General features: G+C 42.3%; 1 protein-coding gene across 1 annotated transcript in view; it reads right to left on the bottom strand.

Moving 5' to 3' along the window:
* foxj3 (forkhead box J3) overlaps positions 1-12,095 on the bottom strand; it is a 69,129-nt gene that overhangs the window by 41,372 nt on the left and 15,662 nt on the right. The window contains exon 2 of the mRNA XM_034219339.1: positions 1,065-1,564. Within this exon, the coding sequence (XP_034075230.1) occupies positions 1,065-1,385 (321 nt within the window). The 5' untranslated portion in view covers positions 1,386-1,564. The remainder of the gene's footprint in view (positions 1-1,064; positions 1,565-12,095) is intronic.

The raw sequence follows: 12,095 nt of genomic DNA, 5'->3' as shown, positions 1-12,095 counted from the left end.
ATAGTTCAATTGGATGCTAAAGAAGGCGTGTGGTGTACACAATCAAGACGATGCCTGTGTCTCAATGCAGAGTGACATCACATACACTGTTGTGTTTCTGACAACTTAATAAGGGTTGATAAAGGCAAAGGAGGAAACAAAAGATTTCATAGTGAAACAATTCATTTCCACACACACACACACACACACACACACACACACACACACACACACACACACACACACACACACACACACACACACACACACACACACACACACACCAGATCTTGTCGCCCCAGGAAATGGGCTTCATACATCTTGTCTGACTGCAATAAAGCAGTGCCTAAGATTCTATTTCCAATAAACGTCGACTGATTGGAAAACTCATTCTAATATCAATTTCCATCTGGACCCTTTAAAAAGGCAATCAGCATAGCTTCATCTCGGTATATCATGGGCTCCTTGAGATGATGACACAGCACTGGCTCTCTTTTCTGCATAATGGCCTTCTCCTATCAAGGCATCTGCAATGAATAATACCACCCATGAATGGGCTATTTAGTCTGTGTTCGCACAGATAGGGGCCACTTCTCTGAATATTAATCCAGGGTTTTACACTTCTATGCTTCTCTCAGCGCTGCACCATTTTTCAGAAGTAAGGCACTTAGTGTGATTTGGTGCACTCGTAGTTTCTCTTTGAGCTTTCTCAGAAGTAACAATGGTGATTACTAACGGCATCTCACTTTATTTAAAATGCCCAGCGACCACAAAACAATGATTTAAGTCAAGGAAAAAATCTATCTCAACTCTTTCACAAAGGCTGTCCACAGCTTTCTTCAGAAGGTAAGGTCAAAGAAGAACGTGAATGAATGAGTGAATTAGGTTATATGAGTAACTGTATATCCACTGTTGTAAAAACCAAAAGGATATTCGGTATTCAAAAACAATGGAATAAAACTGGTTTGACAAGAAATCAGGAAGTCTGTAAAAAGGCTGAAGCCCCACTTTAATCGGAATGCAACCCAATTGCCCTTATTATGAAAATAGCTACATCAGCTAAAAAGAAAGGCTTTTTCTCTTACCTTCCAGCCGCTGCCCGCCTCCCTGTAGTAGGGAAAGTTATCACAGATCCACTGGTAGATCTCGCTCAGTGTCATCTTCTTCTTTGGCGAGCTGTTGATGGCGAACGTGATGAGGCTGGCGTAGCTGTAGGGCGGCTTGCCGTCCTTGTGTTGCTGCACCTCCTCCTGGTCCAGCGTGGTGTTAGGATCCAGCATGGCGCTCTTCTTGCCCATGCCTGGCCCGTGGGCATTCTGGGCGTCCGCCTTGCGGATGGCCGCCTGCATGGTCAGCTGAGGAAGCCAATCCATGGAGGTCAGGCTGCTCTCCAGCTCCGACGTCATGGTGACGGCAGGCTGGGCCGGAGGGGGGCGGGGAAAAGGTGGAGGTGGTGGTGGTTGCTGTTGGCGCTCGGTGACTGATGGAGAGTGGACCAGGTGCGGAATAACAAACAGAGACGAGTGACAGCTTGAGGATGAAGGCTCCCTCAGCTCATCAGCATGATGTCCTCCGTAGGTCAACTCTGGAGAAACAGGAAACAGAGAAGGCTTTATTAGTCAGCTTTTCTATCTCACAAAGAGCACAGGAGAGCATTGGAAATAAAAGATTATGCATATCAATACTGCAGAGAATAAAAACAAACGCAAGCTAGGAACAGTTGGCCAACATCAAAAACCGAGTGTCTCTGTAAAGTATGCTTATATTCGCCGTGCAGTAGATCACAAGCCCACCACTTTCTCCACCGCTTGCTGCTCTCAGAGCTGACTCATAGGGACTCCATCTGCACGGAGAGAGAGAGTAAATGCCAGGCAATTGTTTTCACAACTGCCAGCCAAATGGGGGAATGGCTCAGGAGGAATTCCGACTCTCTTGAGGGTAGTAAACCCCCTCTCTTTTCTTCCCTGTCTGCCAGCTTGCCTGCCTCCTCCCCTTCCTCCCCCTGACGGAGCCTCTGCCGTAAACAAGCCAGCCAGTGTCGTCTTGCAAAGCCGTCGTCGACCCTCAGCGTGTCGGCCGGGCTGCGCAGGCCACAACAGCCTGTCTGCCCGTCCCTCTCGGCACACTGCCCTGCCCGGCTTAAAATAGAAGGGCAGAGTAGAAAGGTCTAGAGTTACAATCGTAGGTGAACACGCGGATCTGTGGGAGAGTAAAAAAACCCAGAGCAGGATGACACTGCAATCTGGCCGAAGGAGAGAGAAAAGAGAACAGGCGGGAGAACGAGAAATCCTCAACAAGTGGGGGGATTTCTCTTGACTAAGCATGCTCGCACAAGTGAGTGTGTGTGTGTCAGCATGTGCGATTTTGAGTGGGCTGTCACACTGGGAATAAATAGTCCTGACTGCACTCAATAGGTCAAATACCATATCTTTCAAAAATAGTATAAGGAATCCCAATTATTACCATTCAACCACTTTGACATGAATCTTAATAAATACTATACCACAGTGAGATTAGCTTTAAATAGGTTGGTCTTTTCAGGAGTGTGTATTATATTTGTACACCAATATTTAAAAAAATATGTATGTTACTTCATTAGCGAGCCAAAAAGTTGGGAAGGAGTTTTGAAAAAAAACATACATTTTATGGGCATCTGCTGTTAATATGAAATGAAGCAGGAATACTGAGATATTTATAAATTGGGCAAACTGCTTTGGCAGTCGTTTGGTCACAAGCAGTTTGTGGTTGTTCCTTCAATTGATCTCTCACAGCGGGGGGGAGCCGGTGCTCAGCAGCCAATTCAGAATCTGCCATCAGCGTGCACAGCCAGAGCCAGATGATGGAGGCTTTTTTTTCTCTTCCAAATACCCAACAGAACTTTAAGAAGCAAAAAGCCAAATGTAGTTAGTAGAGATCATTAATGGAGTCAAGCTTTGATAATAAATACTACCTTATAATCAGTGTTGGGTTTCATCAAGAACTTTAAAGTTCCTATCCAATGTTTTTCTCTGTTAATTGCATGTACCTTTTAATTCATTGAATATCCTGCCTGTATTCCGCCTTAAGTTTATCCTTTGTTGAGCAGTTCAGAGATGGCTGTACTTAGAACAGTAGTTAGTTACCTTGATTTCATTGCATTACATGTTAGAATCCTTATCACTGCTAGAGCCATCCACATAAACATGTTAAAATATTTTCACCAAACTATCACCCAGAATGCAACTTCTGGCTCAGTTCAAAATCTTTGAGAAGGGCGAAGGCATGACTTGAAAGAAGCCTATTTTGCCATAGTTTGGCAAAATGGTGAATGTTTGGAACTTACTGAGCATGAAGGTTGAAAACAAAAAAAGGGATTTTGCTGAGGAGTGGTTTGAGACGGTTTTATCTCGATGAATACTTGTGACCTTTCAAATCTTTTGCAACTGACTGAAATCAAAGTTGTCCGCAGCGGTACTATTTCAACGAGAACAGCACAACAACTGTTTTATAGCCAAACCTTTTAATAAGCAAAGATATATCGAGTTTAACTTCAAATTATTCACATGGAGAAAAAAAAGCCTATTTTCTATTATTTTCTATTCCTCCTTCATTTAAAATGTGCAAATTGTTCACAGGTTGGAGACCTGGATGAAAACGCCTAAGACTTTGAAGTAACTTCACCCACCCCCCACCCCCACTGCAGTCATGAGCCGACTGATGGATGAGCAGAGCTGCTGAGTGGCTACGGACCGGTGAGTCAGCCTAATGGAGGAGAAGAGTTCCTCACCAACGAAAAGACAAACAAATCATACACAGAATATCTCCACCCTGTAACTGAAGCACAGGTGAGTCATAATGACAGTGGTTTTCCCTTTTGAACGGCCGCCCATTGAAACATAAAACTCATTTCATTTTGAAGATCTTTCATTATTGTTCTGACTGTCTGTAGCACCTTTCAAAGAGCCACCATACATTATTAGTGTTCATTAATACTAACCATTTACATTTGATGATATGCAATAGAGCTGAAACACCATATTGATCAAGAGAAAAGTTCTTGATAACCACTTTCATATTTTATGAATCCTTTCAATCATTTTCAAGACAAAATAACAACGATGCCGACTTCCAACTATTCTTATCTGAGGATTGTCAGCGTTGATCGGTTTTGTGTTATTGCAAATCGAAAGTCTTTGGACAATCCGCTGGTTTTAACACATTAGAAGCAACTCTAACGGTTGTTTATAAGATTGTCTTTAACATTTATCAACTAGATAAAAAAAATGCAGATGAATCATAACTGAAAATAGTAATTACTTGTAGCTATTTAATACATTTCATTTCATGGGTGCACCTGAACTGGCAGCTCAGTGTCAGGATCTATACAGGTTAGGGCTGCTCCATTATGGCAAAAATCATAATCTCGATTATTTGGGTCAATAATTGTAATTGCGATTATTAAATGTGATTATTCATTGACTTTGAAAACATCCATTTATTGGAGAAAAAAAATGTGAACAGTATGTTTTTAAGAGTTGATTACCCAGAACTTTAAGTATAATTCAACTGACAAACCAAACAAAAAATGTATTTTAAAAAAAAAAGAAGTAATAATAATACAAAAATAATCGTTTTATTTCGATTACGTTGTTTTCGTAATCGTTGCAAGCCATAATCGCGATTAAAATACGATTAATTGAGCAGCCCTAATACAGGTTAAGTCTCTGTGATCCTCCTACTGACACTAAATGCTCAGAATGAATAAGGGTATCGAAGGAGAAGTAGCAGGCAGAGCCTCGTGGCGACCACCAGAGGTGAGCTGATGGAGAGGGGGGGGATGAAAGGAGCTCCTCCCGCTACACAGAGACACATGCCATTTGACCCTCTCCGCTAATGATCCAGCTGCTACATAATCTGCAGGGCCAAGCCGGTGTCTTAATTAGAGAAACCTCGGCAGGCTGAGGCAGGAATGATGAAGCAGGGCATCACAGGCAGGCAGTGAGGCGGCCCCCCCGCTGCCTTCATTACGCTGCCAGGCAGTGGGACAGTCAGAGCAGGGACAAGCCCCGACCTGCCGCCACCGCCGCCACGTCAGAGATGACTGTCGGAGTGTGTTCACTAACTGGGTCTGGGGCGGGTGAGGCGAGGAGTACTGAGGAGGCGGGAACAGATTAGAAGAAAAAGCCAGGGGAGATGTCGCAGTCTGAGAGTTCAGGCGCTATTATTACGAGCCCAAGGGAAGTGACTTGGGATCCCAAACACATACAGCCACTTTGATCCAGCTCTAGGAAAATGGGGTTCCATCACTGTCACCGCCAAATAAAGGAAAGGGACATTTCTTTCTCAACTTTAATTTGTTTTTAGAATGGAGAGTATTTGAGGGCTGAGAGGGAGAAAAAGATGGTCAAATGTATTCTCTATTCAACACTCAAAGTTTCTTTGTCCTCAGTGGATTAATGGCAGATTTAGTTCTGAATGGGAAATGAAAGCGTTTTTCTAACATCTTAATTTACCAAGGTCTCGACAGGATTTATCAACGTTGCCGCTGCCAACAGTGCACTGACAGCAAACCAGTGATTGTGTTTTGTGTCTCAGCTCCTAAGTCTGAAGTGGCTCAATCAAACTGACAGCTTGGTTATTAAACATGTGCCAGACTGCGCTTTTATTCAAGAATCTCCAGTGAGACAATGAGCTGAGTAACAACCAGGGATTACTCAAAACAGCAGATTACGTCAACTTCATCATGTTAGGCAAGTATGTACTCCGATGACAAGACAGTTACTGCGTCACTTCTGCTCCCCATCGCCACTATTGCAAAATTCATGTCTGTACTTAAGCAACTACTTACATTTTTCAGTACCCCTTAAAATGGCTGGCCCGGGATAATATGAATACTTAAAGTGGGATATTTGCTACAATGACTTTCTTTAATAAACAATTGATATAATGACAATAAGCAGCTACGTTATTTGAATCCTAATGCAAAAAGTATTGATGAAGTATTGATGAATGTAAATCTTTATTCATTTCTGAATTTTGAATTAACCCGATGAACATAAGTTCAACTTCTTACCGTTTTATTGCGATTGGAAAGTACTGTCAATATCACATCAGAATGAACAACAGAGGATGTTGTATTTTGTTATTTGTGGGTTAGGTCACTTTTTTCAATTAGTAACACTAGATGATGTTGTACAAAGCTTTACAACTTGCTCTACAGTACAACCAAAACCTGGTTCCCTGACGCACCGGGGACACATATGTATGAAAGACATCACAAAGTGCATTTTGCATGATAGGTCCCCTTTGAATAACACTATTGCTTTTATCAAAACTATGTTATTTTGCATATGGTTTATGTGCTGTGAATCTATGAGATCCAACACATCCAAAATATCATACCTGAAAGACTATAACAATACAAATATTAGAAACACATGAGGAACTATTTGAAACCACTGGTTTCGACAGCCACAAAATACACTATAATAATATCCCTGCACTCTTGTCACATGCAATCTTTATTTTAATGAATGAAACAAACGCCTCCTGTTTCATGACATTCTGCAAAACCAGAGGGAACCGCTGACTGAAGCAGAAGTAAAAGAGGCACATTAAAGGGAAGTATGTAAAACTGAATAAGGTGAATACGACTGATTTTACTATTTAAATTACAGTCCAAGTCTCAGTCAAGAGCAAAAAGGCATTCCCAGTAGTGAGCAATACTTAAAGACACAGCAACACACCCCACAGGAAGTGTTAGTCAAGGATAAGAAGCATATCCCTAACTGAAGGAGACAGGACGCACACTAATCGTTTTAAATTGAGCCAGTTTTGAATGATTTTAATAGTTTGTTTTACTTCGCATATAGACTGGCTAATGTGCCATTTTATTTGTGTTTTACAGCTGTCTGCCTGTCATGTCTGTTTTATCCTTCTTGGCCAGGTCGCTCTTGGAAAAGAGATTTTAATCTCAATGAGTCTTTTACCTGGTTAAATAAAGGATATATATAAATGTTTTTCATCTGCCATTTCTGTCTCTTAATGTTTGGTCAATAAACCTGACAAAATGTATTTGTACTGTGTTTGACGAACCGGACACACATGAGTTTACCTGTGAGCTGATTGTGTTTCTGCGGGATGAAAGAAAGCAAGATGCAGTGCTTCATTTGGTAACTTTATAACTATTTATATCTTACACTGCACTGTTACTTGAATGCTTTTATTTTATACCTTTCTTATTCTATTTTAGCTTGTTTAATTAATTTGTTGGGCTTTTGAATGAGTGTTTTTTCATTTATTTAAATGCTATTTTATAATGTGTTTCTGTTGCACTCTATGTTTAAGCTTTTAAAATGTTGTATCTTTGTAAATCACATTACATTGCCTTAAGTTGAAATGTGGTATAGATAAACTTGCCTTTCCTTCCTTTCTCATAGTGAATAGGAACATCGATACCTTCGTAACGCCTGTGTGTTAAATAAGAATCAGGAGGTCAATTAGCCTAGCTTAGCATAAAGTCTAGATGTAAAAGTATTGGTATTTGTTATTATTTGGTGAGTTTGCTGTTGCATCTAAGGACAGACTTAAACAAAATAGGCTCAATCCTCAAATTCACCAAAATGCTATTCATATTTGTATATAACACTCACCTCGCCTATTTCTTTCTCTACCTAGAACACCTAGACACTTTCTTAGAATATGTTGCCTTCAAATACCTGTGCATTACTGTCATAATTTCCTTTCTGAGAAAAGAGTAGGCTAGTCGGCTCACATTCTCACTCCCACACACATGACTGTTGACAGGTACCAGAGTCTCCTGCACTTATCTGCAATTTCCTCGATTAATCCCCTTCTACAGCAGACATGCATCCGCCAGGGCTAACACTGCAGCAGCATGCGTCTGCTCAGCTCCACACACACTTCCATTAAGACGTGCAACCGCCATACGGTATCCGCTACCTCGGAACAGTAGACGTGATGAATGCTGCATTAATAACAATGTCACTAGGTTTCAAACAGACCAAAATAAATATTTACACCACTGATTGTTAAATGCTGGCCAAACCTTGCTGTGTGTGTCGAGAGAGAGAGTTTATTATGACAAGAATCTTCCTGTAGTGTGATGGTAACTTGGCAAATGGGAGGAGAATCGTGAAGCGTGCTCCCTGTTATGCCTGAAGATTTGGCACATGCACTCACAACAACAACAGTGATGTAACCTGGTAACAAGCCTTTGGCCTCTTTACTCTCGACCGAAACCCGGGTCATACCTTCCATATCAACGGCTTTATATCCAGCGTGGGAGAAGCCCTTGTTTTCCTAGCGATTGCAAGGGGGATAAACAGGGAGGGGTGGGAACTCTGCTCACCTGCCCTTCAGTCAAAAGGCAGACTCCTCACTTGTTCCAGCCCTGGAGGCAAAGGACTTGGAGGGTTATTTTTGAAATCTCTCAAAATAAAATAGCATGCATCTCAGTATTGTGATCGCACATGAGCTCTGTAATTATGCAGCCAACTACCCTAAGCCTCGTCTTCATTAAAAAAACAAAAAGGTAGATAACGGCAAAACCAAGGCAACGGCTCTTAATGTCAGTCTTCCTTCTCAATTAAGGTCTTAATGCTTCAGCTCAAACCACCCCCTGGAAAGAAGCATTAATAACCCAGTCCTTACTTGCGTTTTCAGGATGTGTCAATTATCGCTTCAGCGCTCACGCGACTGAGCGCATTGTTCAGCTTATTGCAGCCTGAAGCATAGCCGGGCGCCAACCGGGGCCTCCTCGCCGCTGACATAATGTGCAGAAACGTCTATGTTTTACAGTGCAATCTGTGTGTCAGTGTTATTAGTAGGCAATGTTGTATTAGAGTTGGCTTTTAAGATGCAGACAAGCAGACCTCTTTGCTGCGCTCTCACAAAGGAATAATGGTATACATGCTCTTTCTGCTCCCCTACTCCCTCAATCCCACTTCGCCTGTGGTTGAACAAATCAAGTTCATAATTATTCTGCCAATCAATCGGGAGTGCAACTGTGGCTGTGGGGCGGTTAAACGCTGAGGAGAGAGAGTTGTCAACAAAGCAAAGCTAAACTGTGAGTTCGTTTAAACCCACTGAACCTTAAAAAAGGCAGGAGAGACACCTTTGTCTTATTAGTCAGTGCCAAAAAAAAGGTCTTCTGAATGTGGTGAGGAGAACATGCATACAGCTGCTACAGATATACAGAGAGATGGACGGGCAGAGGGACGGAGGATCAGAGGTCTGGGAGCTGGCAGTGGATCAACAGAGCCGCTTCAGGCTGTCTGGAGAGGACACAGAGCAAGCAACAGGGTTTGTGACCCTTGACTCCAGACACAGTCAAACCAAGAGAGAAATGTGAATAGATGCAGCACATTTAGATAATAGAGAGATGCTCCGAGCAGACATCTTAATGTGGGTTTGGTTGAATGGACGTAGATAAAAAGGTACAGATCTAAGCAGCACACACAACAGCTCATAGTCTAACATGCAGGTAAAAAATAAAAAACGTACATTACATGCCAGTAATGGAATAAGCCTCTGCAGTGAATCGGAGCAGCGATCAGGAGAGGTTGGTCTCTCTGTACCTAACAGCTTGCCTGGGAGGTGGCTTTTGTTTTGGAGGTGGCAGGGGTGCCCTGACATCGACCATGCGAACCCAATTACCCCAGTCCCACGGCCTGGGGGCCCGCATTAACACACTCCCCCTGGGAGGTAGACTCCACGCCAGCCTGGCAGCCAGCAAGGTCCTGCTGCTGAATCACAAATAGACCACTTAAGGCTCCGGCAGGCCAAGCCTTTTGGTGAGGGCTGATCTACATCTGCATTCGCTAGATCTGTTCCAGCGTCAGTGTTACATGTCGAGCCAGTCTCTGAGCCACGCAGTGAGCTGCGAGTGTCCGTTTTCCTGGGAGGAAAAAGCTGCCAATTGTCAATGGAAGAATGTATTCATTGAAAAAAGATTGATTAGCAAATATTTTTAAGAATTCATTAAATGCTAGAAAAAGTCCAAGCATTCATTGGAACAGCATAATAATTGCGAGCATGCTGCTTTTTTTTCTTCTGTGAGCGTAAACTGAATATATTTGGGTTTGGGGCTTCAGGAAATGATGACAGCCATTTCTTAACACTATTCTATGCCACTTTAAACAATACATTGATTGCGAAAATAATTGTCAGATTGCTCGTTAATTGAAATAATCATTGGTTGCAGGCAGGCTTGTTCGCATGTTTCTAATGTAATGAATGTAAAGAAGATTGTTTGGATAAATGAGAACCTCACATTTAATTGTTTACATAAATACCGTCTTAAGTATAAAACAGTATACTTTGAGCAAATAAATATATTTGTTTCTCTTAACAATGTATCATGGTTAAATGTATCCATGTCATCGCTCTCAGAAACAACAGTGTGTGAGCCGTGTCTCTAAGTGCGACAGAGACGTGTTACAAAAGAAACCATGCTAGAATTACCCAAGCGTGATTTAAAGGAATTACCTGGGTTGACAATGCATGTGCTACACAGAGCAGGAATCAGGTCATGCATTTCAAATACAGACAGTGGATGAGCATTGGCAGCTCTGGAGCTCAAGGAGCTGAGACACTGGTTACACCAAGGCAGAGCACCGCTGCTCTCAAACCCAGAAAGAACAGTCAAAACTACATTTAGCTTTGGTTTGGTAGATTTGTTAGTTCTCACGTAAAGCCTAAAATCGTCTTCATTTAAAATGGCACTGGAGCTGGAGTTATAATTAAAACCATTTGGTTTTTTAATCAATATTCAATCTCTCAGAAATAATTAACAGCATATTAAAGAGTTTACTGCCTGACGGAGCTGGATGCCTCTACATCATTAAGCTGTTGAAGCGCTGCTCTTTGACTCTGCATGTCCCATTTCCCTGGTTTACTGCGCCTCCGTACAGGCTCTTTAAAATGCTCCTGGAGTCGTACTGTACCTGCAGATCATAACACAGCCCACTGATAACACGCAGCGTGTATACTCTCCCACTGGCTTTGAACATGTTACATATAAACACTTGGAGCTACATGAGTGAACCTGTACGTGACAAATGGAAGGCTTAAACAGTCTGCTGAATGCAAATGCTTCACAGGAAATAGCAGCCATTTATGATCAAGGTGGTTGATTCATGGCGTATTGCTGAGGGGCGGCCACCTGCCATAAATCCATGCCCTTTCCCCCCCGAGCGATAATGCAGCATACATTGGAAGTTGCACAACAAACACGTGCTATTCAATATGTGCTATATTAGAGGGATACAAGTCACAGGTCAATAGTTACATATTTTCTTTTGCTTTTTCTACCACTGTGTTAGCACGTATAGCTAAAACTCCTATAGTGTCTCAGGGTGTTTCTCAATCTCGAGTAAAGCTGCTCCAGAGCCACTATTTCAAGCATACTACGTCATCGAGTGCCGCCGAAGTACTGTTCCAATGTCCAGCATACATGGAATTCTACCGAGCCCGGCGTACATCGTTTGGAGACATTTCGAGGCTGCACATGTGGAGACTCAAAATCCCCACAATGCTTTGCGCACGGACCAATTTCCCAAAATCTGTGGCGGAAAATGTAAGGCGGGGCCTCTCGTATGACGCACACCTGCACACTTGCTCGCCTGTTCCACTCTTCGTTTTCCGAATGCCAGGAAGTATTCTTGCCTCGCTTCTGAAGCAAGACGCTCGGAAGTCATGTGCTACCAAGCAAGCGTACTCGAGATTGAGAAACACCCCCAAACTCAATCCCCCCGTCAAGCACATAATGTGCAGGTAAATAACATACACACCTTTTCACACATGCACTGCCATACTAAAATGATCTAGACATTAACTGGACAAGCTTTATGTGAGAACGAAAATGTCTTTTGGACCTCTCATACTCACACCCAGATATATAGCACTTAGTCCACTTAATGTTTGATTGAGCAATGTATAAACAGAAGCACTCACTGTTGAGAATTCACAGAGAGCAAGTGGGCATATTGATGACACAATTGAGGGTAAAGAAGAAGGGTCTCTTTACAAAAAAAACATAGCAAAATTGTTGAACTGAGAGACAACTTGAATCTGGAATTAATGGAAGTAAAAAGTGAAATCGTAACACAAATTCA

The sequence above is a fragment of the Gymnodraco acuticeps genome, unplaced genomic scaffold, assembly GCF_902827175.1.
Source record: "Gymnodraco acuticeps unplaced genomic scaffold, fGymAcu1.1, whole genome shotgun sequence".
NCBI classification, from domain to species: Eukaryota; Metazoa; Chordata; class Actinopteri; order Perciformes; family Bathydraconidae; genus Gymnodraco; species Gymnodraco acuticeps.
The sequence above is the reverse complement of the archived record's forward strand: the minus strand, read 5'-3'. Positions and strand labels throughout refer to the sequence as shown.